The 26,840-nt window shown below is 41.0% G+C and overlaps 1 protein-coding gene across 8 annotated transcripts in view; it reads right to left on the reverse strand.

Moving 5' to 3' along the window:
* Window positions 1–4,953, reverse strand: part of LOC129816575 (low-density lipoprotein receptor-related protein 1B-like) — a 586,954-nt gene extending 582,001 nt beyond the window's left edge. For 7 of the 8 annotated variants that reach the window (XM_055871208.1, XM_055871203.1, XM_055871201.1 and 4 more), the window contains exon 1: window positions 4,643–4,950. In XM_055871208.1, coding sequence (XP_055727183.1) covers window positions 4,643–4,727 — 85 coding nt within the window. In that variant the 5' untranslated portion in view covers window positions 4,728–4,950. Of the gene's footprint in view, window positions 1–4,642 lie in introns of all 8 variants that reach the window. The other variant, XR_008753574.1, reaches the window with a different exon arrangement.
* Window positions 4,954–26,840: the final 21,887 nt, after the last annotated feature.

Raw genomic sequence — 26,840 nt, forward strand, 5'->3', positions numbered from 1 at the left:
TATCATTGAAGAACAAAGTAAAACATTTTTAACAGACATGACATATGAGGATGGTGGGAATTCCATAGAATGGGAGGATCATAATATAAATTCATAGTTAGCGTATACATTACATATATAGAGTTTGTGGGCTTAGCAGACCAAAAAAAATTTTTTTAAACAAAGTATGTGTATTTGAGGCGCTATGCCTTTTTTAGAGCTTTTTAGCACCGACTCCTCTCCTAATGTACCAACAACAACAAAAACACTACGGATGCATACATTGTACATCATTTTGAAGACTGCCCCTTAAATACTGTGGTTGGTTTATATTACCTTATAAATTAAATTAAAGTACAGTGGCTGGTGAAAGTATTTTTGTTGTGAGTGGGTGCTCAGAGAGACAGATGGGATGAGTGAAGGCCCCACGCACAACTAAGAAAAGTGTCTGAAGCCCTGCCGGCACCCCATCCCAATCCCCTGGAAATAGCCCCTATCCATTCTCACCAATAACCACCATTAAAGCTTTATTACAATCACAAACAAGGAATAATAATGGTTCGATATCCTTTTCTAATCTGTCCAGAACTCTTATTCATTTTACCAGGGGTTTAAAAGTCATATTTTTTAAGCAAAATAATGATTCCTTTTCTCTCTACCAAACCAAATCCTTCCCTCTCCACCACCATCACCACCTGTTCTCCCCCTTTATCCCACCCAAGCCAAGCTTATCCCCACCTCCCATCTTTACTCCCCCTTGCCCCCCCAAGACAAGCTTATCCCCACCTCCCATCTTTACTCCCCCTTGCCCCCCCCAAGACAAGCTTATCCCCACCTCCCATCTTTACTCCCCCTTGCCCCCCCAAGACAAGCTTATCCCTACCTCCCATATTTACCCAACCTTGCCCCCCCTAGCTTATAACCACCTCCCCTCCTTCGCCCGCTCAGGACCTGTTTATCCCAACCTCTGTCTTTTCGCCTTCCCCTCTTCTCATACACATCTACACATCCACCCACTCATCCATTCACACATAACATACACCCCACGCCTCAGCACACCCATTTTCGCCGACCCACCCTCCCACACACATCCCCATTCCCCCTCCCTCACTCTCCATTCATATGCACAGACTCATAACCACACATACTCACTCACAGCCTCTTTCCCACATACACACACATCCAGAGAACAATCACTAAAAATGATTGACTTACATTCTATATTTCCTCTTTTATTTTGTCCTTTCAGCGTCCATGTATCTCATTGGCATCGGCTAATTCTATAGTTACTTCCTAGAGAAGAACAGTTACTTGGGGACAGAGATTGTATTGGAGGGAGGGGGAAGGAATATTGTCTCAATTTATGATAAGCTGGTCTTAGGCATCACTATATGTAGCCTAGTGTGCTTCTGTTTTTTCCACTTCTGCCTATCCTCAGGGAACTGGGCTCTCTTTCAACTGGAAAGGTTTCCTGCAGCCTGTTCAGGGCTTCATCGGAGCTTGTGAACTCCATTCTCTGTGTTCCCTTCCATACCCACAGTACTGCCGGGAGTTGGATTTGATTCCTTTTTACTCAAGTGACTGTCTGATCAGAGTGAATTGCTGCCGTTTTTTCCTCAGTCTGGCAGACAGGTCCTGGACGAATCGAATGGACTGTCCCTGGACCTTGATCTCCTTGAACTGTCCCTGGACCTTGATCTCCTTCCCCCGTGCCCTCAGAATGTTGTCTTGGTCAGATAGTTCCACAGCTTAACAATTACAGTGCAAGAGCATTTAGCATTCTTCACATCAATCCAATGTCATTGTGCCAGATTCTCCCGTACCATGTCTCTGTCACTAACAAGTACAGTCATGGGTGGTAACGCTACAATTCACTCAAAAGCTAAAACACTCTGGGATATATTCAAATAAGGTTTTACACTAAGCAGTGTGTTAATTTAACCCTAGTTCCATTGTGCATATGGTCCCACTCTTTCAGTGTTGATTTAAAACGGGAGAATTTGTTCTGTATATAGCTCTGTATATAGACGACTGATTAGTATCCGTCAACAGGAACGCCTTCCGTCCCATTGGACGATAGTCTTGCAGAGCATAATGCTCACTCTGATAGATAGCATCTCATTTAATCTAATTAGCCCCTGAATGCAACCTTTCTGATCTCATTAGATTTAATTAGGGAAACATTACTGTTCCTGTCCTGTGCCGTGAAACATACAACCTTAGCCCAGCTTGGTAAAAGGGGCTATACATTTCTAACAACCTTGAGCTGTTTGTATGCAGTGATGGTTATCTAGTATGGCGGTCACCACATGAGATCAAGGGTACTGCGATAAAATAAAAGCAGGTCGGTTTGGGCCATAGCTACCTCAACTCTCATCATATCATTGTGTCTGCTCAGCGTTGTACTGCTACCCCCTGGCTGCTCAGCTCAATGCAGGATGGCATGGACTGATTTAAGAAAAAGTACAATATCATAAAAAGGGTGCTTAAATACTGTATTATACATTTCTCATGCCGAATACTTACAGGGAAGTCCTTGGTTTTCTTCTGAGGGAAACCATTAGCCAACAGTAATTTAAAATCAAAACTTAATACCCAAATGACTTGACCAGTATCTGGTATTTTGCCCAGGCATGCTGAAGGTCTATAAAATCCAAAATGTAATGTTATCTTGACTTCTTCATGAACAGGTTCCTCCATCTCTCCCATGAATAATTTGTTTCTACAGAAGTATTCACAGGAGGATGGATACCAGACCAGTTCATAGTTTCTTTTTAAGAAGCGACCTGGATTTCCCTCTAGCTATTCTAATGGCCGTATACAAATATGTCTGATATCATCTGTGTGCATAAGTAAGCAATACGGCATAAGAACCCTGGTATTATTGTGTGATAACGCCTGACTAAGGGCTGTTCTTTGGCCCAAGGTGAAGCCCGCTTATCAACCAATCAGCATCCAGGATTCAAACAACCAGTTTTATAAGACTATTTAATGTGCAGACCTGAAGAAAATGAACCTCTGTGGAAAAGGTGGTCAAAATCGCATTGCTACAGAGCACTCAAAAGTATGGTGAAATACATTAAAATCTCAGCAACAACGTTTTAGATATGCGTGTGTGTCAGACCTGGATTCAAATACTATTTAGGGTATTTCCATTACATTCAAAGATAGATATGCATTTAGATGTGTTTTATTTGAAAAGAAAAGTAGTTGGATTTGGAAATACACCAGGAAATCATTTGAAAATACTCAAATGCGCTCTAACTCAAATACACTCTCATGCAACACAGGTATTTGAAAATAGTATTTGAAATAACTCAAACATAGAGAAAATAAGTATTTAAATAACAAATAATTAAATGCGTGTGTGTGCCGTGCGTGTGTGTGGCTCTGTTGGTAGAGTAGGGCACTTGCAACGCCAGGGTTGTGTGTTCGATTTTCACGGAGAGCAGTACAAATCAAAATGTATGGGATTTCTACTGTAAGTTGCTCTGGATAAGAGCATCTGCTAAATGACGTGTGTGTATACATGTGCTCAGAGTGAATGTCTGTTTTTATTGAATTGTACAGAAATCCATGCCAAAATTTATTCGCACTTGAAACGCCATGCGAATTTACAAAGCCTATAACACAAATTTCCTTACTTTGATTTGAGATGCCTGAGTCATAGCTGCAGCGCAATGCTGACAAAACACAAACTCAAAGCTCTCTTTGCATTTCAGGTGGTTTGTCTGAGCAGGAGGGCGTCCACCGGGAGTTGGAGCTTCTATTTAATCGTTCCATTTCAAAGACTAAAGTAAACATTGTTTCTCTCACCTTCTGTGATTACTGTAGTTTCCATGGTATTCACGCTCTGTTGGGTGTATTTGATTACATTTTCTATATTTCTATTGCCTACCTCTCAACACAGCAACTAGAGCGACAAAGTAAACCAAAAGGTGAGCTAAAAGGTAGAAAAATAATCTTAGAGAGCATCAAAACGATCTTATTGATCAGCTGATTTATTGAAGGGGGCAACCCAAATCCACTCTCCAATTAATTCACTTTCCACAATCATTTCCCAATTTATACCACTATTGCACACACTCCATTTGTAACAACCCCACAAAGAAACGCAACATTCATGTAGGCTACTTCATGCCAATAAAAGGCGTCTGCTCTTGAAAGGACTCATTTCATTATGAATACACCGTGCGCGTGTCACTGCATCCCATGTTGCGGTTGTCACCTGCTGCATTCTACACCCTAAAACACAGGGCTCCACAGTCCTCACAATATTCCATGAACTGTGATCTAGTCTACTTATGCATATAAAATTCAGTATTAAGTTATATTACTTCATCATCCTGAATAGAAATACACCATAGACAAATACCATCATTTTGACTAAATGAGTCCGGTGTCAAAAAATGGGGATGAATGGGAAGTCAATCCATCCATTCACATTTGCACCTTCGCCAGAACCATAGTGGGCAATTTGTAAATTAGGAATCAATGATACTGACTAGCAAAGGACGAATAAAGGAACATTAGGTTAAAACATAATGGTAGACAGCTGAATTATTCCGGTAGCGTGCACCGGTAGCCTACGGGTAAAGCGTGAATCAGGCAAGTTTGATCGGACTGCGCATCTCTTACGCCCCTGCCTCACTGCTTCTCTTACCTTGCTCTGCATTAACGGCTGTCAGGGTCTTCACGCACGAAAATAATCCCGATATTGTGAGAAAGGCGCTTATAAATTCGGACATCGTTGCGGAGTGTGGATTGAACAGCCACAGCACTTCTATCACGAGAGTCTCGGAGAGCCCCCCTGATCGAACGTCGTTCTTCAGGGATGCCAAGAGGAATATGCAGAACGGATCAGCAACACTTCTTCACTCCGTTCATTCACATAGATCTGTAGTTATCTGCTAGGTGCTCAGCTAAACAGACGTACGGGAGACAGTATAAGAGAGAGAGGCAAATAATGGGAGGCGGGGGGTGGGAGTGTGGGAGGATACATAATGTTGCACGTCTTGGTTTATTTAAACACATAGTATTGTGTTATATTACATAGAGGCGTTGGAAGATGGGAATCCGTTAAAGGTCCCATGCACTGATTCTGATTCCCATGTAAAATAGCTCTTTTAGTGACTAAAATATAACCCATAATATTTTACCATTATAAAAACCCTTAAAATTTGAGAAATGACTTTTCCTCTCATGTCAAATTACCAAGAAGTCTGCAAAGACAGACTGAGTGGATGGATGGATGGATGGATGGAGAGCTCACCTTGACTGGCGGTTCTTTGAAATCACCTATGTCAAGCAACATGGATGCAGTGGGCAGTGTTGCAGGGAAATGATCAAATCACAAAGCAACTAAAACACCATACATCACATGGTTTCACAAATTATTTGTTTATCCTGTTTGGTTATTTTAAACGTAATCAATATCGCCACAATGTTAGGTATATAATGTAGCCCTAATAACCTTGTCAGCACTGCTTATCAAGCTAGCTAGATAAGTAATCTTAGGTCATTTCAGTTGAAAATCTACAGGGTGAGGTCAGGGTACTTTTCATTAAGGGTACTTTTTCATTAAATATACAGCTCTGTGAACTACCAAGTGGCTAGGAAAGGCAAACCCCATACTATTGTGGAAGACTTAATTCTTCCAGCTGCCGCAGATATGGCTGAGACAATTCTGGGGGAAAAGGCCCAAAAAACTATACAGACAATTCCTTCATCAAACAACACTGTTTCACGACGCATCATTGACATGTTTTGAAACAATTACTGCTTCGCATACAAGCTAGTGAATTATATGCATTACAGCTGGATGAGTCAAGAGATGTGGGGGGCCTGGCACAGCTCCTGGTATATGTCTGTTACGTTTATGGGGGGTCAATTAAGGAAGACATCCTCTTCTGCAAACCACTGGAAACAATTATGGCAAAAAACAACATTTGAGAGTGCGCTGACTCTGGTGCTAGAGGGGCTACGCAGCTGGAGGTTGAATGTTTGAAGGGGTACGGGACTATAAAAAGTTTGGGAACCACTGCCTTAGATGAATAGGTGAAACAAATAATAATCTTTTGACACGCTGCAATCAAATTTTGGCACCAGTAGACAAGCTACCTAGCTATTTAAACCACGCCCCTTTGCGAACATGACTTCTGCGATATTGGTTACAAGGCGGTACTTATTTTAATTAGGTAAGAGAATAAGACATTACCATTGGTGTGTGTATTCAAATGTTGATGTATTCAAATGTTGATGTAACTTTATGATCAAACTCTACCAATGCTGAAGCAAAAGTCATTTTCATACTTTGATCATCTTACTTTGATCTGGTTTCATCCAAATATCAAATTTCAAAAGAAAACATGATTTTGACTGTTCGGGGCCTTTAATTTCGCATTGTTAGTGAAACACTAAGACGTTTCTGTAATTTCAACAGTAAAACACTAGAATGCACAGCAGAATACAGTAAATATGTTTTACATAATTCATGATGGTGCATTGTGGGAAAATATTGTGGGCGGGGAAAAAGTACCTGGCTAATTAACATATTTTAAGACGTGCCTTGTAAGAGGCTATATTTGTTGTACCCATGAGTGAGAATGTTTTACTACCACACAATGCAGTAATATGTTGTATTTTATGTATTCCACAAGCCTTGTCCTGAAAATCTACAGTAACCTACTGGCCAATTGCTGCCAGTAATTCAAAAGAAAAAAACATACTTAATTTTTGGAGCACCAAAAACCATTTGAACACTACACACTGTAAAGGGGTTATCATGAATTTGACAATTTACAGCGTACTCAGTGGCAAGTAAAATTCCGTATTTATATTACAATACACCTACTGTAATATAAATACTGTGTTTTGATCCACATCGGTTAAAAAATATATATGAAAAAGGTTGGCTTGTTTTGCATGTAATTCTAGCATTAATTTGTGTCATATCAGTTTAGCAAACAATGTAAAAATAATAATCCCTGAGTTAAATAAAGAAACATACCAGATGGTGTCTTTCTTTGAGTAAGGTAGCTCCAAAATGCAGGTGTTTCAGCCTAGCTCAGTGCTTTCTGTGGTGGAGTGGCAGCCAGCGAATGCACAGAACGTAGGTATTGTTAATCTTTTTTGGTTGTGCCATGATTGGCTCAGGGGTCTGTCACTCATGGGGACACGACTTTACCACAGAATTTACGGGAGACCTAGGCAGGTCAAGCTCCCCTTGGGTGCTGTCAAACAGTAGAAGTGTTCGTTTACAGTAGAAGTGCCCATCCAAAATGGCTCAAGATCATTGGCCACAGATAAAATGACTTCAAATCATATTATACACTATATACCAAAGTACGTGGACACCCCTTCAAATTAGTATATTCGGCTATTTCAGCCACACACATTGCTGACAGGTGTGTAAATTCGAGCACACAGCCATGCAATCTTCATAGACAAACATTGGCAGTAGAATGGCCTTACTGAAGAGCTCAGTGACTTTCAACGTGGCACCGTCATAGGATGCCCACTTTCCAACAAGTCAGTTTGTCAAATTTTTGCTCTGCTAGAGTTGCCTTAGTCAACTGTAAGTGCTGTTATTGTGAAGTGGAAACGTCTAGGAGCAACAATGGCTAAGCCGTGAAGTGGTAGGCCACACAAGCTCAGAGAACAAGACCGCAGAGTGCTGAAGCGCAAAGTGCATGAAAACCGTCTGTTCTCGGTTGCAACACTCATTACCGAGTTCCAAACTGCCTCTGGAAGCAAGGTCAGCACAATAACTGTTTGTCAGGAACTTCATGAAAATAGGTTTCCAAGGCAGAGCAGCCACACACAAGTCTAAGATCACCATGCGCAATGCCAAACGTTGACTAGAGTGGTGTAAAGCTTGCCGCCATTGTACTCTGGAGCAGTGGAAACACGTTCTTTGGAGTGATGAATCACGCTTCACCATCTGGCAGCCCGAAGGACGAATCTGGATTTGCCGGATGCACGGAAAACACTACCTGCCCCAATGCATAGTGCCAACTGTAAAGTTTGGTGAATGAGTAATAATGGTCTGGGGCTGTTTTTATGGGTTGGGCTAGGCCCCTTAGTTCCAGTGAAGGGAAATCTTAACATGACAGCATACATTCTACACGATTCTGTGCTTCCAACTTACTTTGTGGCAACATTTTGGGGACAGCATTACAATGCCCCTGTGCACAAAGCGAGGTCCATACAGAAATGGTGTGCCAAGATCGGTGTGGAAGAACTTGACTGACCTGCACAGAGCCCTGACCTCAACACCATCAAACACATTTGGGATGAATTGGAACGCCGACTGCTAGCCAGGGCTAATCGCCCAACATCAGTGCCCGACCTCACAAAGGCTCTTGTGGCTGAATGGAAGCATTGTACGGATCATGTCAACATCTTACTTTCAAAATCTTAGCTAGCAAGCTAGCTAGCTAGATAAGCAGTCTTCCTCCTGAATCATGAGGTCAATCTACTGGCAAATCCATTCAATCCTTGTGATATGAAGAGAAGTTAGAGATAAAACATCTCCATGCTCTTCCGTCATTGGACAAACATTACACAGAAAGTTGGATGTCGCAAATGAAACATTGAGTGATTTGGAAGGATGCAGTAGCTAACTGTGAGCGTCGCAAATCAATCAGTATTTTGCTTCCCCTGCCTGCTAGGTATTTTCAGGTGTATTTCTGAGCCCATGCATGAAGGAGATGACAGGCTACAAAGGCTATATGACGACCAACCCCTTTGCGAGGGCAGCCTACATCAAGCAAGATCCAAAACAAACACCCTTAAAATGATAAAAACCTTCTTACGCAACACCATGGACTAGAACAGGTTGAATGCATTGGCCATGCTGTCAATCCAGCATGACTTCAAATTCATCCAGAGAATGCCAAAGTAATGCCAAAGTAATTGAACATTTGTCCACAAGAAGGACCTTGGCTCCACCTTCCTGTTCAAGTGAGCACAGCTCAACAATGGTGAGTCAAAAAATATGTCTTCTATGCTGCTGCATCTGTGACGTAATATGCCTGGGAGATTTGTATACTGCAGTAACACCAGTTGTATGTTGTGTAGTAAGCTGTGTCTCACCCTAATAATTTGGTCCCTATACCCCTCAGAACATAACCTACTGTTCTGACTTGGTAGTGCACATGTAGCCTAGAGAAATGTCATCATCGAATATTGTAAGAGCTTTCATTGCCTGCTTATGTGCCCCCGTTTAATTAGCCCACTGTTCTGCCTTGCCTTGGTGTACAGGCAGAATACTGTGAGAATGGCCCATGTTCTGAATTCTGTTGTGGTCCATTTCAAAAGTGCTGAACGAATAGGCGTATAGGCTACGTCTGTCTCAGCTCACGTCTTAATCGAAATTACGGCTTGCCATTTATCAACTCATTGTTCCCTTACGCCATAATTTACATCTCCATTGTTACAGTATATTGCTATCTCATTAGTAACTTATTCATCATTTTAGGCAATGTTAGATTGATGCCGTTAATTGCTTACTTTTTGTATTACAGTTAGCTCATATGCTTTTCTCCACAAGGAGCAGCTACTACAGTGCCCTCTGTAATTATTGGGACAGTGAAGCTTTTCTTCTTCTTTCGGCTCTATATACCAAGTTTGGATTTGAAATCAAATGACGACTATAGGGTTAACGTGCAGACTGTCAGCTTTAATTTGAGGGTATTTCCATCCATATGGGGTGAATGGTTTAGAAATTACAGCACTTATTGTACGTAGTCCCCCCATTTTAGGGGACCAAAGGAATTGGGACAACTTCACTTATATGTATATTAAAGTAGTAAAATGTTATGTATTTGGTCCCATATTGTCACGATCGTCATATGAGAGAGACCAAGGTGCAGCGTGGCATTCACAAAAACAACAAAATATACTAACGAAACGTGAAGCTATACAAATAGTGCAGACAGGCAACTAAACGTAGACAAGATCCCACAAACACAAAAGGACAATGGCTGCCTAAATAGGATCCCCAATCAGAGACAACGATAAACAGCTGCCTCTGATTGTGAACAATATCAGGCCACCATAGACATACAAATTCACCTAGATAACTCACCCAAGTCACCATCACGCCCCAACCAAATGTGTCATTTTGGAGTCATTTTTATTGTAAATAAGCATATAATTTGTTTCAAAACACTTCTATATTTAATTTTGGATAATCTTGAATAATGATGAGTGAGAAAGTTACAGATGGCAAATATCATACCCCCAGGACATGCTAACCTCTCACCATTACAATAACAGGGCAGGTTGGCATTTTTAGATTTTTTGCGGGGTATGACATTTGTGCTTCTGTAACTAAGGAATATAGAGCCAATAGTAGAAAAAAATGTCCCTGTCCCAATAATTACAGATGGCACTGTGCATAATGTTGTTGGGTCTTTAACCATGTTTGCCAGTGACAGTCTTCTCATTATTATATTTTTGTTACAGAAAAAGTTCAGTCATAGTTCATATTGTGAGGGTTGTATTGTTTGCTCAATGTGCTGTCTGCGTCGGTATATTGTGGATCCTCGTAATTGTATTTTCCTTCCTTTTTAGACCACATAATAAAATACTTAAAATTGTGGGCTGAGTCTCTCCCTCTCGCTTTCTCTCGCTCTCTCTGTGGTGACTTAAAGAGAGGTAAAGATAAGGCCTCAAAATCTTGCTGAATTTCTATGAACTAACATTGATCTGCGTTTCTGCCGCTGTCCATTTTGAAAGTGCTGAACGAATGGGCCTATCTCATCGCAGCTCATTTGCTTGCACTTGCTTTTACATGGAGCTAAGTGTTGATGATATTTGAACAAACATGAATTTACAGAACATAAATGTAATAATGTTTGTGTGTGGTTCAAAATGTTTTACATTGTATTGCACATCACGTATAATATGTTTGTGGATTTATTTTGTTTCCTTACAACTACATTTTCTAAAGACATGTTGTGCAAGTACTTTTTCCCAGCATCGACACTGGTGACCAGTGACCACCATTGAGAGACCCTCATTATTTCAGAGATCACCTCGTGCATATTAAACATTTCCCTACTAGAGAAAACAATGAAACAAACTCTATCTGCTTGTCGTGTCAGCCCTAGATCCTAATTACCAACACTGTAACACCTATAGAATCATGTCAGCTTAGACATAGAGCCCTTATGCTAATAATGATGGCAGCCATGTCCTGGGAGGGCTTGCATCAGTCAATAAGTGTAACGCTCACTCCGGACCTGGCAGCCCTACACACACACACACACACACACACACACACACACACACACACACACACACACACACACACACACACACACACACACACACACACACACACACACGTGCTTTTCTCCACAAGGAGCAGCTACTACAGTGCCCTCTGTAATTATTGGGACAGTGAAGCTTTTCTTCTTCTTTTGGCTCTATATACCAAGAGTTTGGATTTGAAATCAAGTAATGGCTATAGTATTAAAGTGCAGACTGTCAGCTTTAATTTGAGGGTATTCCCATCCATATGGGGTGAATGGTTTAGAAATTACAGCACTTATTGTATGTAGCCATTTTAGAGGACCAAAAGAATTGGGACAACTTCACTTATATGTATATTAAAGTAGTAAAAAGTTAAGTATTTGGTCCCATATTTATACACACACACACACACACACGCACTTACACTTACGTGCTTGACATAATCATACTTGCACGACACACACACGCATGCACTCACACACACTGGACCTGGCGGCCTTGCTTTAAGAACTAGGCTTCAAGAAGGACACAATAATCTTCCCCTCATGCATCACGTCACTCACTTGTCCTCCACCGACACACGCAGGGAGATGCACACAATCATGCAAACAACATGTCCCAAGGTCATAAAGGATGGGGTTCACATAGAGATTAGTTATGCGTGGTTTCCAGTGCCTTTCTCAGGTGTCTTGAGGAATGTGCTGTATGCCATACCAAAACAACAGAACTTATTTTATGTAATGCGAATACTCATCTAACCTCTCACCCTTACCCAATAGAGTAGGCTAAACATCATTTGAGTCAGCAAAGTAACTTACAACATGAGTAGCTATTTACCCTTGACCCCTCCTGTCCTGGTTGTCTCCTGGTCTGGTTCATCATTGTCAGATTGCTATTCAGCCCAATTCTGCTCTTTTAAAAGAACTGGGGTTAAAAAATAGCATTTAAGTTTGCAGAACAAAAATGAACATTACATTTTTTCAATTGTTTCTTGTTTATGTTGACACACATTTGATGGAAGAGAGAGCATGGAATGGATGGGCAAGCAGGGTTACAAAGGTACTGTAACGATCGTCTAAGGGAGGAGACAAGCGCAGCGTGGGAAGTGTTCATTTTAAATTTAATAAATAAACTGAACACTGAAACAACAAAAAAAAACAAAGAGAGTGAACGAAACGAAACAGTCCTGTCTGGTACAGACACAAAACAGAAAACAACTACCCACAACACACAGGTGGGAAAAGGATACCTAAGTATGGTTCTCAATCAGAGACAACGATAGACAGCTGCCTCTGATTGAGAACCACACCCCGGCCAAACACATAGAAATAGACAAAAAAGAACAAAAACATAGAATGCCCACTCAACTCATGCCCTGACCAACCAAAATAGAGACATAAAAAGGCTCTCTAAGGTCAGGGCGTGACAGGTATCGAGGCCAGTGTTGTTGTGCTGTGCACAACAGTCCTACTGTAAACGGCAAAAGTCCAGCATCCCACAGAGACAGAGAGACAGAGAGAGACATAGCGAGAGTGTCCTGACCTCACTCATGTCAGATTGAAATTAATTGGTATTTTCACTAGATGTGGCCAATACAAAACAACAGAGCAGGGACTGGTTGGCAACGCAAAAATGTTGAGAACAAAAGCAACGTCTCCATCGCCCTTTCAGTCATGCCTAAAAAATGCTTTTTTTGTGTGTGTGTGTGTGTGTGTGTGTGTGCGTACATGGTGAGGATAAGCCACTATCAAAATTATTTAAGGGTCTACACCCACACAGTTAGCCATAATTATATTTATTTTTCATGTTCTCTCCAACATAGAAGTGCTGTTGAGGTGTCTTTGATTTTACAGTTTTGAAATGGAAAGCCGTCCACAGAAATCCATTTTGATACAATCATCAAATTCAACAAAGACATGGACTTTTCGTGTCCATAAATGAATTTGACAGTTGCCTGACGTTTTCCATTAATATTGTCATCAAAGGAATTACATATGATTACATTTTATTACAAAATACTAATCTAATTTGCATAATTTGCAAAGACTGGTGCAGTTGTTTTAAAACACAAAGCAATCTCAAGTTAATTAGATTGGTTTTAACAGAATAAGATGACAACCTCTCAATTTATTCAAGGAATGAGCCATAATATCTGTTTGGCAAGCAGAGCATACAGTATAAAGAGTTTGCCATGAATGTGACAGCATCTTACAGACAGCTCAGTGTTGGGTAGAATTCGGTATTTTGAATTAATACTGTAGTATCAATAAGGTATGAAAGCAATCACTGTGTAATGACACACAGTACAATACCGTACAATTGAGTGTATTATACTGTAAAAATGTCAATGCTACCGTAATTGAATGAATAAAAGAATGAATGAATGAAAGGATGAATGAATGAAATTCATTTGGGGAAGGTTTTGTATTTCACAGTATTTTACTGTAATTACAAGGGATTGGTGTAAGCATGCTGGCTGCTAGGTTAAGTGTTTACACATTACAGTATATTAATGAATATTGGATGATTTGATTAATATATTTTACATTTCTAAAGGCCTTAACAAAGGCTTCCAAACTAGAAGCAACTGCAGGACAAAACAGACCGAATTGACATGGCAAAACGCTCAACCATTAAAGGTTTGAGACTTGCTGCCATCACAATCTATCCACCATAAATGTTATCTTAATGGTAAACTATAACCACATTAAGTTAAATTGGTGCAGCATTCTGACTCACGGGTCCAACAAATATAGCCTCTTACAAGGCATGCTTCAAAATATGTTAATGAGCCAGAAACAACAATACCATGCACCCACTAGAGGTCAAAGGGTTTTTGGCGATCCAAAGATACGGTTTGGTATTGTATTCTGTGGGTTGGAATTACAGTACCATTCGAAATACAGCAATTTCCCCACAATACACCATCATTTACAGTATGCTGCAGTAAAATAATTTACAGTATGCTGCAGATAATACCTAAGATTACCGTATAAATTACATTTTTCCATCACAGTAATGTAATATCAAACTACTGGAGCGCTACAGTACAACGGAACACTGAGTTAAGCCTTCACCTTTGAATACTCAAGCAATACTGCCATGGCGCATGCCCTCGATAACAGATACATACTGTACTACACGCATGCATGAACACAAACACACAAACTCCAACACATGCGCACGCACGCACACGCATGCACGCACACACACACACACACACACACACACACACACACACACACACACACACACACACACACACACACACACACACACACACACACACACACACACACACACACACACACACACACACACACACACACACACACACACCACACACACTTGTTACATGGTTGGAAATGCACTGTGAAATGTGTAACTTACTACTGCCATCTAGAGAACAAGAGACTTGCTCATTTGCAGCTCCTTATAATTATTTTAATATTAATGGTGGGGAATAAATTATTGTGCTAACAATAAGTGACCCCCACAATTTTTTTGTAATTTTGTATTTGATGTATTTTGAAAACAGATAAAATAGAGTAACATATTGAATTACGCTATGGTACACTGTATGAAGTTTGTTTGACAATGAAAAGACAACGACACATCGTTATACTTACTACCTACAGTATATCCACATGTTATGAGAACAAAACCAATGACTGTTTCCCTGCCTGGCTGGATCAGTTTAGGTCCCTCTCCCTCTCTCTCTCCCTCTCCAATAAGCCACCTGGGTCCCAGAAGAGCAGAGAACCAGAGGAGCAGAGCTCACACAGATGGAGCCTCAAATACAGCTCTTTGTGGGGACACACTCTGACCAAATAATGAACACTATCTTAGCTCTGTCCTGCGGGGGTGGACGAGAGAGGGGAGTGAGGGGGAGTGGAAGTGAGGGAGTGGATGGATGGATCGGCCGCAGACACACAGTGAGGCACATAGACACACGGACACACAGTAAGGCACATAGACACACGGACACACAGAAACAGACGCACTCGGCGCAAGCACACATAACAGACAGGCACACATAACAGACAGGCACACATACAGACAGGCACACATACAGACAGGCACACATACAGACAGGCACACATACAGACAGGCACACATACAGACAGGCACACATACAGACAGGCACACATACAGACAGGCACACATAACAGACAGGCACACATACAGACAGGCACACATACAGACAGGCACACATAACAGACAGGCACACATACAGACAGGCACACATACAGACAGGCACACATACAGACAGGCACACATACAGACAGGCACACATAACAGACAGGCACACATACAGACAGGCACACATACAGACAGGCACACATAACAGACAGGCACACATACAGACAGGCACACATACAGACAGGCACACATACAGACGGGCACACATACAGACGGGCACACATACAGACAGGCACACATACAGACGGGCACACATACAGACAGGCACACATACAGACAGGCACACATACAGACAGGCACACATACAGACAGGCACACATACAGACAGGCACACATACAGACAGGCACACATACAGACAGGCACACATACAGATAGGCACACATACAGACAGGCACACATACACACCCTGGGCGTTAGAGACCCTGCTGATTGACTTAAGAGAAGAGGAGTGATGCCCTGGGCTGAGAGGAGCAGGTTGCTGGAGTGATATCCTGGTAGGCAGGTTGCTCAGTGACCTCAGGGGGCCGTGTTTGTGTGAGTGTGTGGGTGGGTGTGTGTGTGTGTGTATGGGCATGTGTGTGTTTACTGGGTCGAGACCAGAAGAGCAGATAGAAGAGGAGGGGAGTGTATAGCCTCTGGACACCTAACTTATGAGTAATGACCACTGAGTTGAGATTAAGCGCTATTGATTGGCTTAGCTGGAGGTGTCAGCATCAGCACTGACAGTAAGTCAACCAACCAACCAACACTCCCCAGACTACAACCCTCTACACTGTTAAACCATGCAACATGTTTATAACCTAAACGTCAGTATTTAAAACATTAGGCATTTAGATTTGCCAGTAAGTGTTCTCATCTTAAACACAGGTGTTTAGAACACAAGATTAAACATGATAGTCCGTTTAGTCATTAGAATTTGATGTGACTTTACATGCCTTTTATTCAGATCAGTGTTAGGAATGTCTGTCACCTTACATACATTTCAGCACAACTGAACAGGACATTTGATTGAAGAAATCTTTCAGTGGTGTGGTGTTGTTAGTCGACTGTGTTGAGTTCATTTCCATTAACTCTGAGTGAAGAAGAAGCTTGTGGGGCCTCATATTTCCCAGCATTCTTTGTTGCAGGTTTCCTCATGCACATTGACTGATTAATTGATCGTATACTATACAAAGATAAATAACTTACAGGGTTTGGACCTCTTTTTACCAGTTTAGATGGTTTAGGTATTCTTGTTTGTTCAGTTCTTCACCCTATCAGACATTTATGGTGCAGGTTGTGGGTGATAAAATATTGAAATTGTTGAGTATGCTCCACCTGGCTGGATTCCGATAGGAATTACTAATAATTTTACGAACCAGGATATTATGAATTGCAGGTCTGATGTGGCCAATGAGCTAATTTTTCAGACCACAGTGACGAGTAACGCTGGGCCATAACTTAAGGCCTTATGACATGTATAATATGTGGTCATAAAAGTCCATTTATTTGGTTGTTCCAAAATTTAATTAGCAAATCAATTTGGTTAAAATTCAAAACAAACAATTCAAGCAATAAGTAAGTAATCCAATTTAAGCTAATCATATCAAAATTAAACAAGAAAAAAACAAAATCATCAGTATCACATAATTTATATTTCTGAAAATACCAGGTAGTTATTACTAAGGAAGTACATGGTAAAAAGATAATGGCACAGTAATAACCTATATGAACTACTTGTTTCTTTCTTTAGGAACAATTTAAGTATTACCTGTCACATTATGCTGGCTTGCGAAGTCATGTGTAATTCCTTTTGAAATCCAGTCTGAGTGGGAATATCTAACCTTCACAATGTTTTATTATCCGCAACCTGCATTCAGATTGTCTGCCAGGGTTTTCCCCCGGGGCCAATGTATAGTATGGTTTAATGTGTTATTTGTTTATTTTCTCCAGTTAGGAGGCATCCCCTGTCTCTATCTCTCTCTCACACACGCGTGTGCACACGCACACACACACACACCATGTCTAACTCATACTGACAGACCTCCTTCATGGAGCTGCCTTTCAAAGGGTGTGGCAGACGGCCAATTCCTACGCATCCAAACACACAGACACGCAAACACACACACACACACAGACACGCAAACACACACACACACACACACACACACACACACACACACACACACACACACACACACACACACACACACACACACACACACACACACACACACACACACACACACACACACACACACACACACACACACACACACACACACACACACAGGGCTCTTCACCAGCAGTGAGGCTAGCTGTCTGGTTGAGATCTAAATAGGTAATTATCTGACTTGTGTGAGCCGGAGAGAGGCAGGAAGGCCCACGTGACCAGCCTTAAACTAAACCCTCCTCTCGGCACAGGAATATTAATTGCCTTTCCAAGTCAACAGCCGTTTTGAGAGTGTAACATTTGTCCATACCCATTTAACCCTCAACAGCCGCAATATTTTCTAGCAAAGTTAATTTTGGATAGATACTTACTGCAGTCTACTTGTTGTAGAGAACACAGTCAGTAATACCTAACGGAAATGCACAATTCACTGTCTGTGTCTCTTTGGAGGTTATGTGTTTGCAGTACTTGGAATTTTGCCATTCTGAGAGAGAGAGAGAGAGAGAAAGAGTTAAAGAGAGCTAAAGAAAGAGAAAGAGAGAGAAAGATATAGAAAAGAGAAAGAAGAGCTAATTTTATTAGTTTTTTCCAAAATTGTAGATTTTTTTCAACCAATCAAATCAATTAATAATCAAGTTCAAATATTATTTTTCAAAACAAGCAAAAGATGTAAAAAAATGCATTAACAAAATCAATTCTCATCATATGGCTGGTTTTATCATGTTTTCCCATAATCACTAAGGAGTAATTGTTTTTCCATAATCAAATGCATATGTTAGATAGAGATCTGGCCATTTCTACCACACAACAAATTCCCCAGTGTTAAATTAACACTGAAAGTGTGGACCCGTATAGACACTGAACAGTCTTTAATTAACACATTACAATGTATTTCATAATGCCTTATATTGACAGCTTACACTCAAAAAAATACTGGGTTGTTTGGATGACCTAACTGCTGTGTTGCAGGAATCCTTTTAAAGAGCAAGGTTGGTTTGTTGATGCTAGGTTATTGCGATAAGAGAGAAAAGATGACTGGAGGCTTGGTTTGCTAGGGACGTGGCTTTTAGGAAGTTGTGTTTGGCCACCCATGTGAGTAAATATCATTCTGGTTAATATGTTCTGTTGAATTGTTATTATTTGTTACGGTTGAACATGACACCTTTTAGGCTTTAATGAAGCGTACAACAGTGTATGAGTTCTTTAAAAGCCTATGCCAATCCCAAAGTGATACTTTATTGCAATATGTAAATAACAGTGTTAATATTTAATCTGGGATACTTTTAAAGGGAGGCGAGAGGATGAGTTTTCAAGTGAGTAAAGTAAATCCAATCCAACCATTGCCCTGGATAATATGCTAGCATCACACATGCAGACTGCCATAGTGAAGGAGGTTTACACAGTGCATCAAGTATACTATTATGAGTGGAGCTTACATCCCAGCCCTCTGGAGAGATCGCAGCTAGTTGGTCAGAATGCTCTGGAGGTCCTTGGACCAGTCTGTCTCTGTAACACCTGGAGTGAGACAGATAGAGGTAGTGGTGAGTGTGCTTGAAAGAGAGAGCCCTCACCCCTGACCTACCACTGGTCCAGGGCCTCACAGTCTCTCTGACAGGTAGTTACTCCAGGAGTAGACAGTTGTATGATACATAGGGCTTCTCCACTTCTTTTGAGTGTAGTATTAGCTCTTGAAATGGTATAATACAATGTAAAGGAGAACTTGGTTCTCCGTGTTCCTGCTGACAACGTCATACATCCCGTCTATTTCTACAATTTCTCTTCTTAAAATCTGATTTTAAACCTGAGCCTAACCTAAACACACTGATAACCTTATACCAAACTTTAAATGAAGACCAAAGCAAAAGTTTGTTTTCACTTCATTTTCATTGACCAATTTAGACTTTGTGGCTCTGGTAAATAGTGGAAACCCAACAGAGCTGACAAAAAATATGCACGCCATTTTGTGATAATGGTTATGACAAATTACATGGGATCCATGTGAATTTGTAGCTAAGCTATTATTTATATTAATTGCACCGTATATAATTTCACTAACAATTGCTACCTCGACTTAGAGAGACATCATGCTCCTTATTTGACTGTATCAGATACAGCCTGTGATTGAGCCCAGGCAAATTTTGGCGCCAAACTACTTAAAATAGGGTGATTAACCTAGGTAGCTAGCTAGCTAAATGATAACCCTATTAATTCTAGAAGTATCGACTCTATTGCTTAATTCGAAAGTAGGCTTCACCTCCGAGTTACATCTGTAGGCATTAGCTTGCTAGATAGCTAACGTGATCTAGCTAAGGTGAGCTAGCTAGCCAACATGCATTGTTTCTGACATGCAACGATCCTGTTTATTTTACATCTGACAGATATTTAGCTACTGTAGCTACTAATAATGGTTTATGATAATTGCTATTAGTTAATTATCTAGCTAACTATACTGAACAAAAATAAAAACGCTACATGTAAAGTGTTGGTCCCATGTTTCATGAGCTGAAAGAAAAGCTCCCAGAAATGTTCCATATGCACAAAAAGCTGATTTCTCTCAAATTTTGTGCACAAATTTGTTTACATCCCTGTTAGTGAGCATTTCCCCTTTGCCAAGATAATCCATCCACCTGACAGGTGTGGTTTGTCAAGAAGCTGATTAAACAGCATGGTCAGTACACAGGTGCACCTTGTGCTGGGGACAATAAAAGGTCACACTAAAATGTGCAGTTTTGTCACACAACAAAATGACAAAGATGTCTCAAGTTTTGATGGGTGCAGCAATATCCACCAGAGCTGTTGATAGAAAATGTAATGTTTATTTCTCTACCACAAGCCACATTAAAATATGTTATAGAAAATTTGGCAGTAAGTCCAACCGGCCTCACAACTGCAGACCATGTGTAACCACGCCAAGTCAAGACCTCCACATCTGGATCCTTCACCTGCGGGATGTCTGATACCAACCCCCCTGTACAGCTGATGATAATGAGGAGTAATTATGTCTGTAATAAAGCCTTTTTGTTGCCATTCTGATTGGTTTACATACACTTAGGTTGGAGTCATTAAAACTTGTTTTTCAACCACTCCACAAATTTCTTGCTAACAAATTATAGTTTTGGCAAGTCGGTTAGGACATCTACTTTGTGCATGACACAAGTCATTTTTCCAAAAATTGTTTACATACATATTATTTCACTTATAATTCACTGTATCACAATTCCAGTGGGTCAGAAGTTTACATACACTAAGTTGACTGTGCCATTAAATAGCTTGCAAAATTCCAGAAAATGATGTCATGGCTTTAGAAGCTTCTGACATAATTTGAGTCAATTGGAGGTGTACATGTGGATGTATTTCAAGGCATACCTTCAAACTCAGTGCCTCTTTGCTTGACATCGTGGGAAAATCAAAAATAATCAGCCAAGACCTCAGAAAAAAATGGTAGACCTCCACAAGTCTGGTTCATCCTTGGGAGCGATTTCCAAACGCCTGAAGGTACCACATTCATCTGTACAAACAATAGTACGCAAGTTTAAACACCATGGGACCACACCCGTCAAACCGCTCAGAGATTAATGTACTTTGGTGCGAAAAGTGCAAACCAATCCCAGAACAAAAACAAAGGACCTTGTGAAGATGCTGGAGGAAATAGGTACAAAAGTATCTATATCCACCGTAAAACAAGTCCTATATCGATATAACCTGAAAGGCCGCTCAGCAAGGACAAAGCCACTGCTCCAAAATCGCCCCAAAAAAAGCCAGATTACGGTTTGCAACTGCACATGGTAACAAAGATAGTACTTTTTGGAGAAATGTCCTCTGGTCTGATGAAACAAAAATAGAACTGTTTGGCCATAATGACCATCGTTATGTTTGAAGGAAAAAGGGGGAGGCTTGCAAGCCGAACATCATCCCAACCGTGAAGCATGAGGGTGGCAGCATCATGTTGTGGGGGTGCTTTGCTGCAGGAGGGACTGGTGTACTTCACAAAATAGATGGCATCATGAGGTAGGAAATGTATGTGGATATATTGAAGCAACATCTCAAGACATCAGTCAGGACCCATATCGGTCTTCCAAATGGACAATGATCCCAAGCATATTTCCAAAGTTGTGGCAAAATGGCTTAAGGACAACGAAGTCAAGGTATTGGAGTAGCCATCTGTTACGTTCCCCAGTTTCTGTGTTATGTTTTGTATTTGAGTGTGTGTTTCAGGAGATGGCTTCCTGAAGTACTCCCCAACCAGCTGATTGGTCAACCCCAGGCTAATTGGTGATTGGAGCTGACCCCCCCTCTCGTCAAGAAGCAGCTGACACTAATCACCATTGCCACCTGAAGATAAAAGCCAGTGTTCTGCCCCAAAAGATTGAAAGAGAGGAGAGAGATGAGAGAGAGGAGAGAGAGAGAGGAGAGAGAGAGAGGAGAGAGAGAGAGGAGAGAGAGAGAGGAGAGAGAGAGAGGAGAGAGAGAGAGGAGAGAGAGAGGAGAGAGAGAGAGGAGAGAGAGAGGAGAGAGAGAAGAGAGAGAGAAGAGAGAGAGAAGAGAGAGAGAAGAGAAGAGAGGGAGATGAGAGAGAGATGAGATAAGATAAGGAGTAGAGATTTGGAGATTGAGAGAGAGAAAAAATTAGATTGTGATTGGTTGTGTATCAGAAAGTGTGGTATGTACTGTTGTTGTTGGTAGCAGTTTTGCTATGTCCTGTGTTTGTGAGTGTTTGTGAAATCGTTAATAATTACTCTGTTTCGTTTGTTCTCAGGGGGGAAGGAGAAGGCACTTTGGGAGTGCTTAGGCAAGAGGCCCGAGGGCATACATATACCCGTAGTATATTTACTGTCTAGGCACACTAGGTAAGACCTGGGCGGACCACCCCCTGTATTTTGGTTAGGGCACCAGGCGGTGTTAAGTTAGGTAAGTTAAGTGGGTAGGCAGGTTAGATAGGAGAGGGGGAACTTTGATATTTACTTTCTTTGCTTTGGTTCCGTCCAGCCCCTTTTCCCCATATTACCGTGTAAGAAAATAAATTCTAGTAAACGGTAAATTCTGCTTTTGTGTCATCCTTACTCGCACCTACAGTCCATACCTCTTGCACTTCAGAGAGTTGAGTTGTAGCAGGGAGTTGCGTTCCCTCTTCTCAGAGGCGTGCGTAACACCATCACAAAGCCCTGACCTCAACCCTATAGATAATTTGTGGGGCAGAACTGAAAGAGCGTGTGCGAGCAAGGAGGCCTACAAATCTGACTCAGTTACACCATCTCTGTCAGGAGGATTGGGCCACAATTCACCCAACTTATTTTGGGAATCTTATGGAAGGCTACTCAAAATGTTTGACCCAAGTTAAATAATTTAAAGGCAATGCTACCAAATACTAATTGTACATCTTTATGTAATACATGTATCACTAGCCACTTTAAACAATGCCACTTTTATATGTTTACAAACCCTACATTACTCATCTCATATGTATATACTGTACTCTATACCATCTTCTGCACCTTGCCTATGCCGTTCTGTACCATCACTCATTCATATATTTTTATGTACATAATCTTCCTCCCTTTATACTTGTGTGTATAAGGTAGTTGTTATGAAATTGTTAGGTTAGATTACTCGTTGGTTATTACTGCATTGTCGGAACTAGAAGCACAAGCATTTTGCTACACTCGCGTTAACATCTGCTAACCATGTGTATGTGACAAATAAAATTTGATTTGATTTGAAATACTAATTGAGTGTATGTAAACTTCTGACCCACCGGGAATGTGATGAAAGAAATAAAAGCTGAAATACAGCATTCTCTCTAATATTATTCTGAAATTTCACATTCTTAAAATAAAGTGGTGATACTAACTGACCTAAGACAGGGAATTTTTACTCGGATTAAATGTCAAGAATTGTGAAACTGAGTTTAAATGTATTTGGCTAAGGTGTATGTAAACTTCCGACTTCAACTGTATATACTAATTTTTCCAAAGAGAGGAACCACAAAGAATCAAATAACATACATTTAATTTTTCTGCCTGCAAGCAGTGGATGTGACACGGTTTTGATCTGGATGTCGCTGTATTAATATGCAATGGTTTACATTGATGACTGCTTGCAGCTAGCGATCAATTCTGCAATCAACTTTACCTAAACTACATTTTGGGAAATGGGTGGTGGGGATGGGGGGGAGTGGGTGTGTTTGTGTGTTTGTATGTGTGCTTGCATGCGTGCGTGCACACATGAGTCTGCATGGATGTGTGTGATCAAGCCAATAAATGCTGTAAAGCAAGATGAAAAGAAGGGAAGGGAATGTATGAATATAGAGCATTTCCTTCACTTCCTCATTGCAGTCCCTGATAGACAAATAGGTCAACCTCAACCAAAAGCTTTCACCTGATCAGTAAATATCCATATTTTGTTTACACAGAACCTAGTTTTGAGCACAATAGGCTGAGCATGATCCCACACTGGAGATACCACAATCCTGGCATGAAGAGTCAGTATTAGTACCACAGCATGCAGTGTGAATCGAGTCAGGGAGAGTCAATGTTTTTAGGTATAGGGCATGGCCACTGATTCTGCTTGCCAAATTTAGCTTGTTCATCAACTACTGTACTGTACTGTAGCACCGGCTCAGCCTTCCCAGCCTGCTCAATGTTCGTCCCCTTCTTTCTTCTATCCACAGTTTATCTTCTACACATGAATAGGACAGATAGTGTTTACGTAACCTGACACTTTGTGGTCGTAGCGTGCCACCCCTCTCATCTCGATGGCCTGTTATGATGGATGGAGTGAGGTTACAGAGTGGACTGTTTTTCTTCTCCTCTGTCCCGGTCTCACTGTAAGCAGCAATAACTCTCCTACCTACAGTGTGCAATGTTGTCGGCTCCAAAACAGCATTTGATGAATAATGTATTCCAGTATATGTTCAATTTTCCAGCCCAGTCAGACATCAATGTTGCAGGAGAGGTTGGTTGTGTGTTACAGTATGTGTGTTTAAGCACACTGTAGAATCCATCATGTAGCATAACTGTACGTTAGAAAGGTAACCTGCAAGAATATAACTTTTCCTCAAAGATATTGCTCCCCTATCTCTTTCGGTTATCAACTAGTATATTCACAGTCAATAAACCTGATACTCTCCCTCCATCAGACTGTCAGGTAGGTAAACACACACACATATATTTTCCTTCTGTGTCAGTGTGGTGTAGAGACACTGTCTGACTGGCAACAAATGATCCTGCTCCAGGCAGCTCAGCTCAGCTCAGCTCACTGCAGCAACAGCACAGCTGAAATAGCCAGCATACACTCAGTGGCAGCATGGCTGCTATTCAAATAGATTACTGTTCAGTTACAGTGGAGGGAGACAACTTTAAGATAGATTTCCTCTGTCATTCTCCACTCAGGCATAGTTTCCACTTCCAGCTTTCAGTAGAAAAGGTTTCACTGTAACTGTAAGTTTGCTAATTAAGCATGTACTGTGTGCTGCTGTTGTCCAAGATGCTAGTGAGGCATAACCACCTGTCTAACAGCTCACTGTGAATCTCTTCTTAGGTGTTGTTTGGAACAGCATAATTAGCCAGCTAGAGTAAACAGTTGTGGCATTTGAAGTATGAAGTTCGTTGAGGGGGGGGGGGGGGGGGTTAGAAAATATGAATCCAATGTATTACTATTATTATCACTGTAAAATGGCACATATTGTTATCATACTTTTTGGAACACAGTCCTTCATGAAAAAGGGAGGGGATATTTTCTTAATGTTTAGAGCGATTTGCAATTCAGGTGCTGGGAGTCAGAGGTAGAAGTGCAGAGAGTGTTCCCACCAGTGGCATTTTAGCATGTAAATCTTGATGATGCAAACTCCCCAAATTTTGGGGGATGCATGCCTGCAAAGCCGCTACACAACACTAAACAATACATTAATTGCACTATAACGGTGACAAACAGTGCCCATGAACTGTTAGGGCCTACATAAAGCTGTCCCAAATGAGACATGGAGTGGATCCTTACCACCGCTACACCTGGCTATCAGAGGAGCCTTATCTGGCAGCGAAACAGTTCATGCAGCCTCATTTACTGCCTTTTAAAAAAAAAATAGTTGATATGGCTGACTTGCTTAAACAAATGTGGTTTATACTGATAATTGAGATGTACAAACTATGGCATAAGGGGACGACGAGCAGATAAGAGGCAATCTGTAATTTCGATTAAGACATTAATGAGCGAACTAGGACGGACTTAGTCAATATAACTATTTCTTAATCACTTTTGAAAATGTACAGTGACAGAATTCAGAACATGGGCAGTTCTTACAGTATTCTCCCTGTACACCAAGTCAGAACCGTAGGATAAATAAAATGGGCATATAAGCATTCAATGAAAGCTGTTACAATATTCGATGATTATGATTACATTTCTCTAAAACAGGCACCAACAAGTCAGAACAGTAGGCTAAGTAATTAGAGTGGGAAAGGGACCAAATTATTAGGGTGAGGCATATGGGCTACTAACAGCTTCCTACACTTGGTATTACTTTCTTAGCTACAGTATACATATCTCCCTGGCATATTACATTATTTATGCAGCAGCATAGCAGACAATTTTGGACTCGCCTTGTCGGGCTGTGCTCACTTGAACAGGAAGGTGGCTCAGCGTTCCTTCTTGTGGGCAAATTTTGTCATCAAAGTCTGGCATTATCTGGATTTACGGTGCTTTAAAGACAACTGGGAACTTTTAAAAAACAAGGTTGAATCATGACGTCAGTGACTTTCAGGTCTGAGCTCTAGAAAGAGGCCAGAGATCCTGTCTTGGAATTCCGAGTTGGATGACCGTTCAAAACGTATTTTCCCAGTTGTGTTGAACTCACTGAAGTCTGAGATTTCCCAGTTCCAAGTTTCCAGTTGTTGGATTGACAGCATGGCCAATGTATTCAACCTTTTCTGGCCCACTGTGTTGAATGATTATCCTTTTAAGCTTGGTAATGTGACCCTTAAACCCAGACTTGGACCACACACCCACTCCACTGAAAAGCAGGATAGTGATTGCTTTGCAACGCTCGCAGTTAGCCACTGATTCCTTCCAAACCACTTAGTGTTTAATTTGCAATTTCCAACTTTTTGTGTAATGTTTATGTCCAATGGCCGATGAGCACCTATACATTTTATCTATAATTTATCTTCATATGAAAAGGATTTGCCAGTAGATTGTCGACTTGATTCATAATGATGCCTGGTTGTCTAGCTTGCTAGCTAAGATTTTAGA

Source organism: Salvelinus fontinalis, chromosome 19, assembly GCF_029448725.1.
Source record: "Salvelinus fontinalis isolate EN_2023a chromosome 19, ASM2944872v1, whole genome shotgun sequence".
Lineage (NCBI taxonomy): Eukaryota > Metazoa > Chordata > Actinopteri > Salmoniformes > Salmonidae > Salvelinus > Salvelinus fontinalis.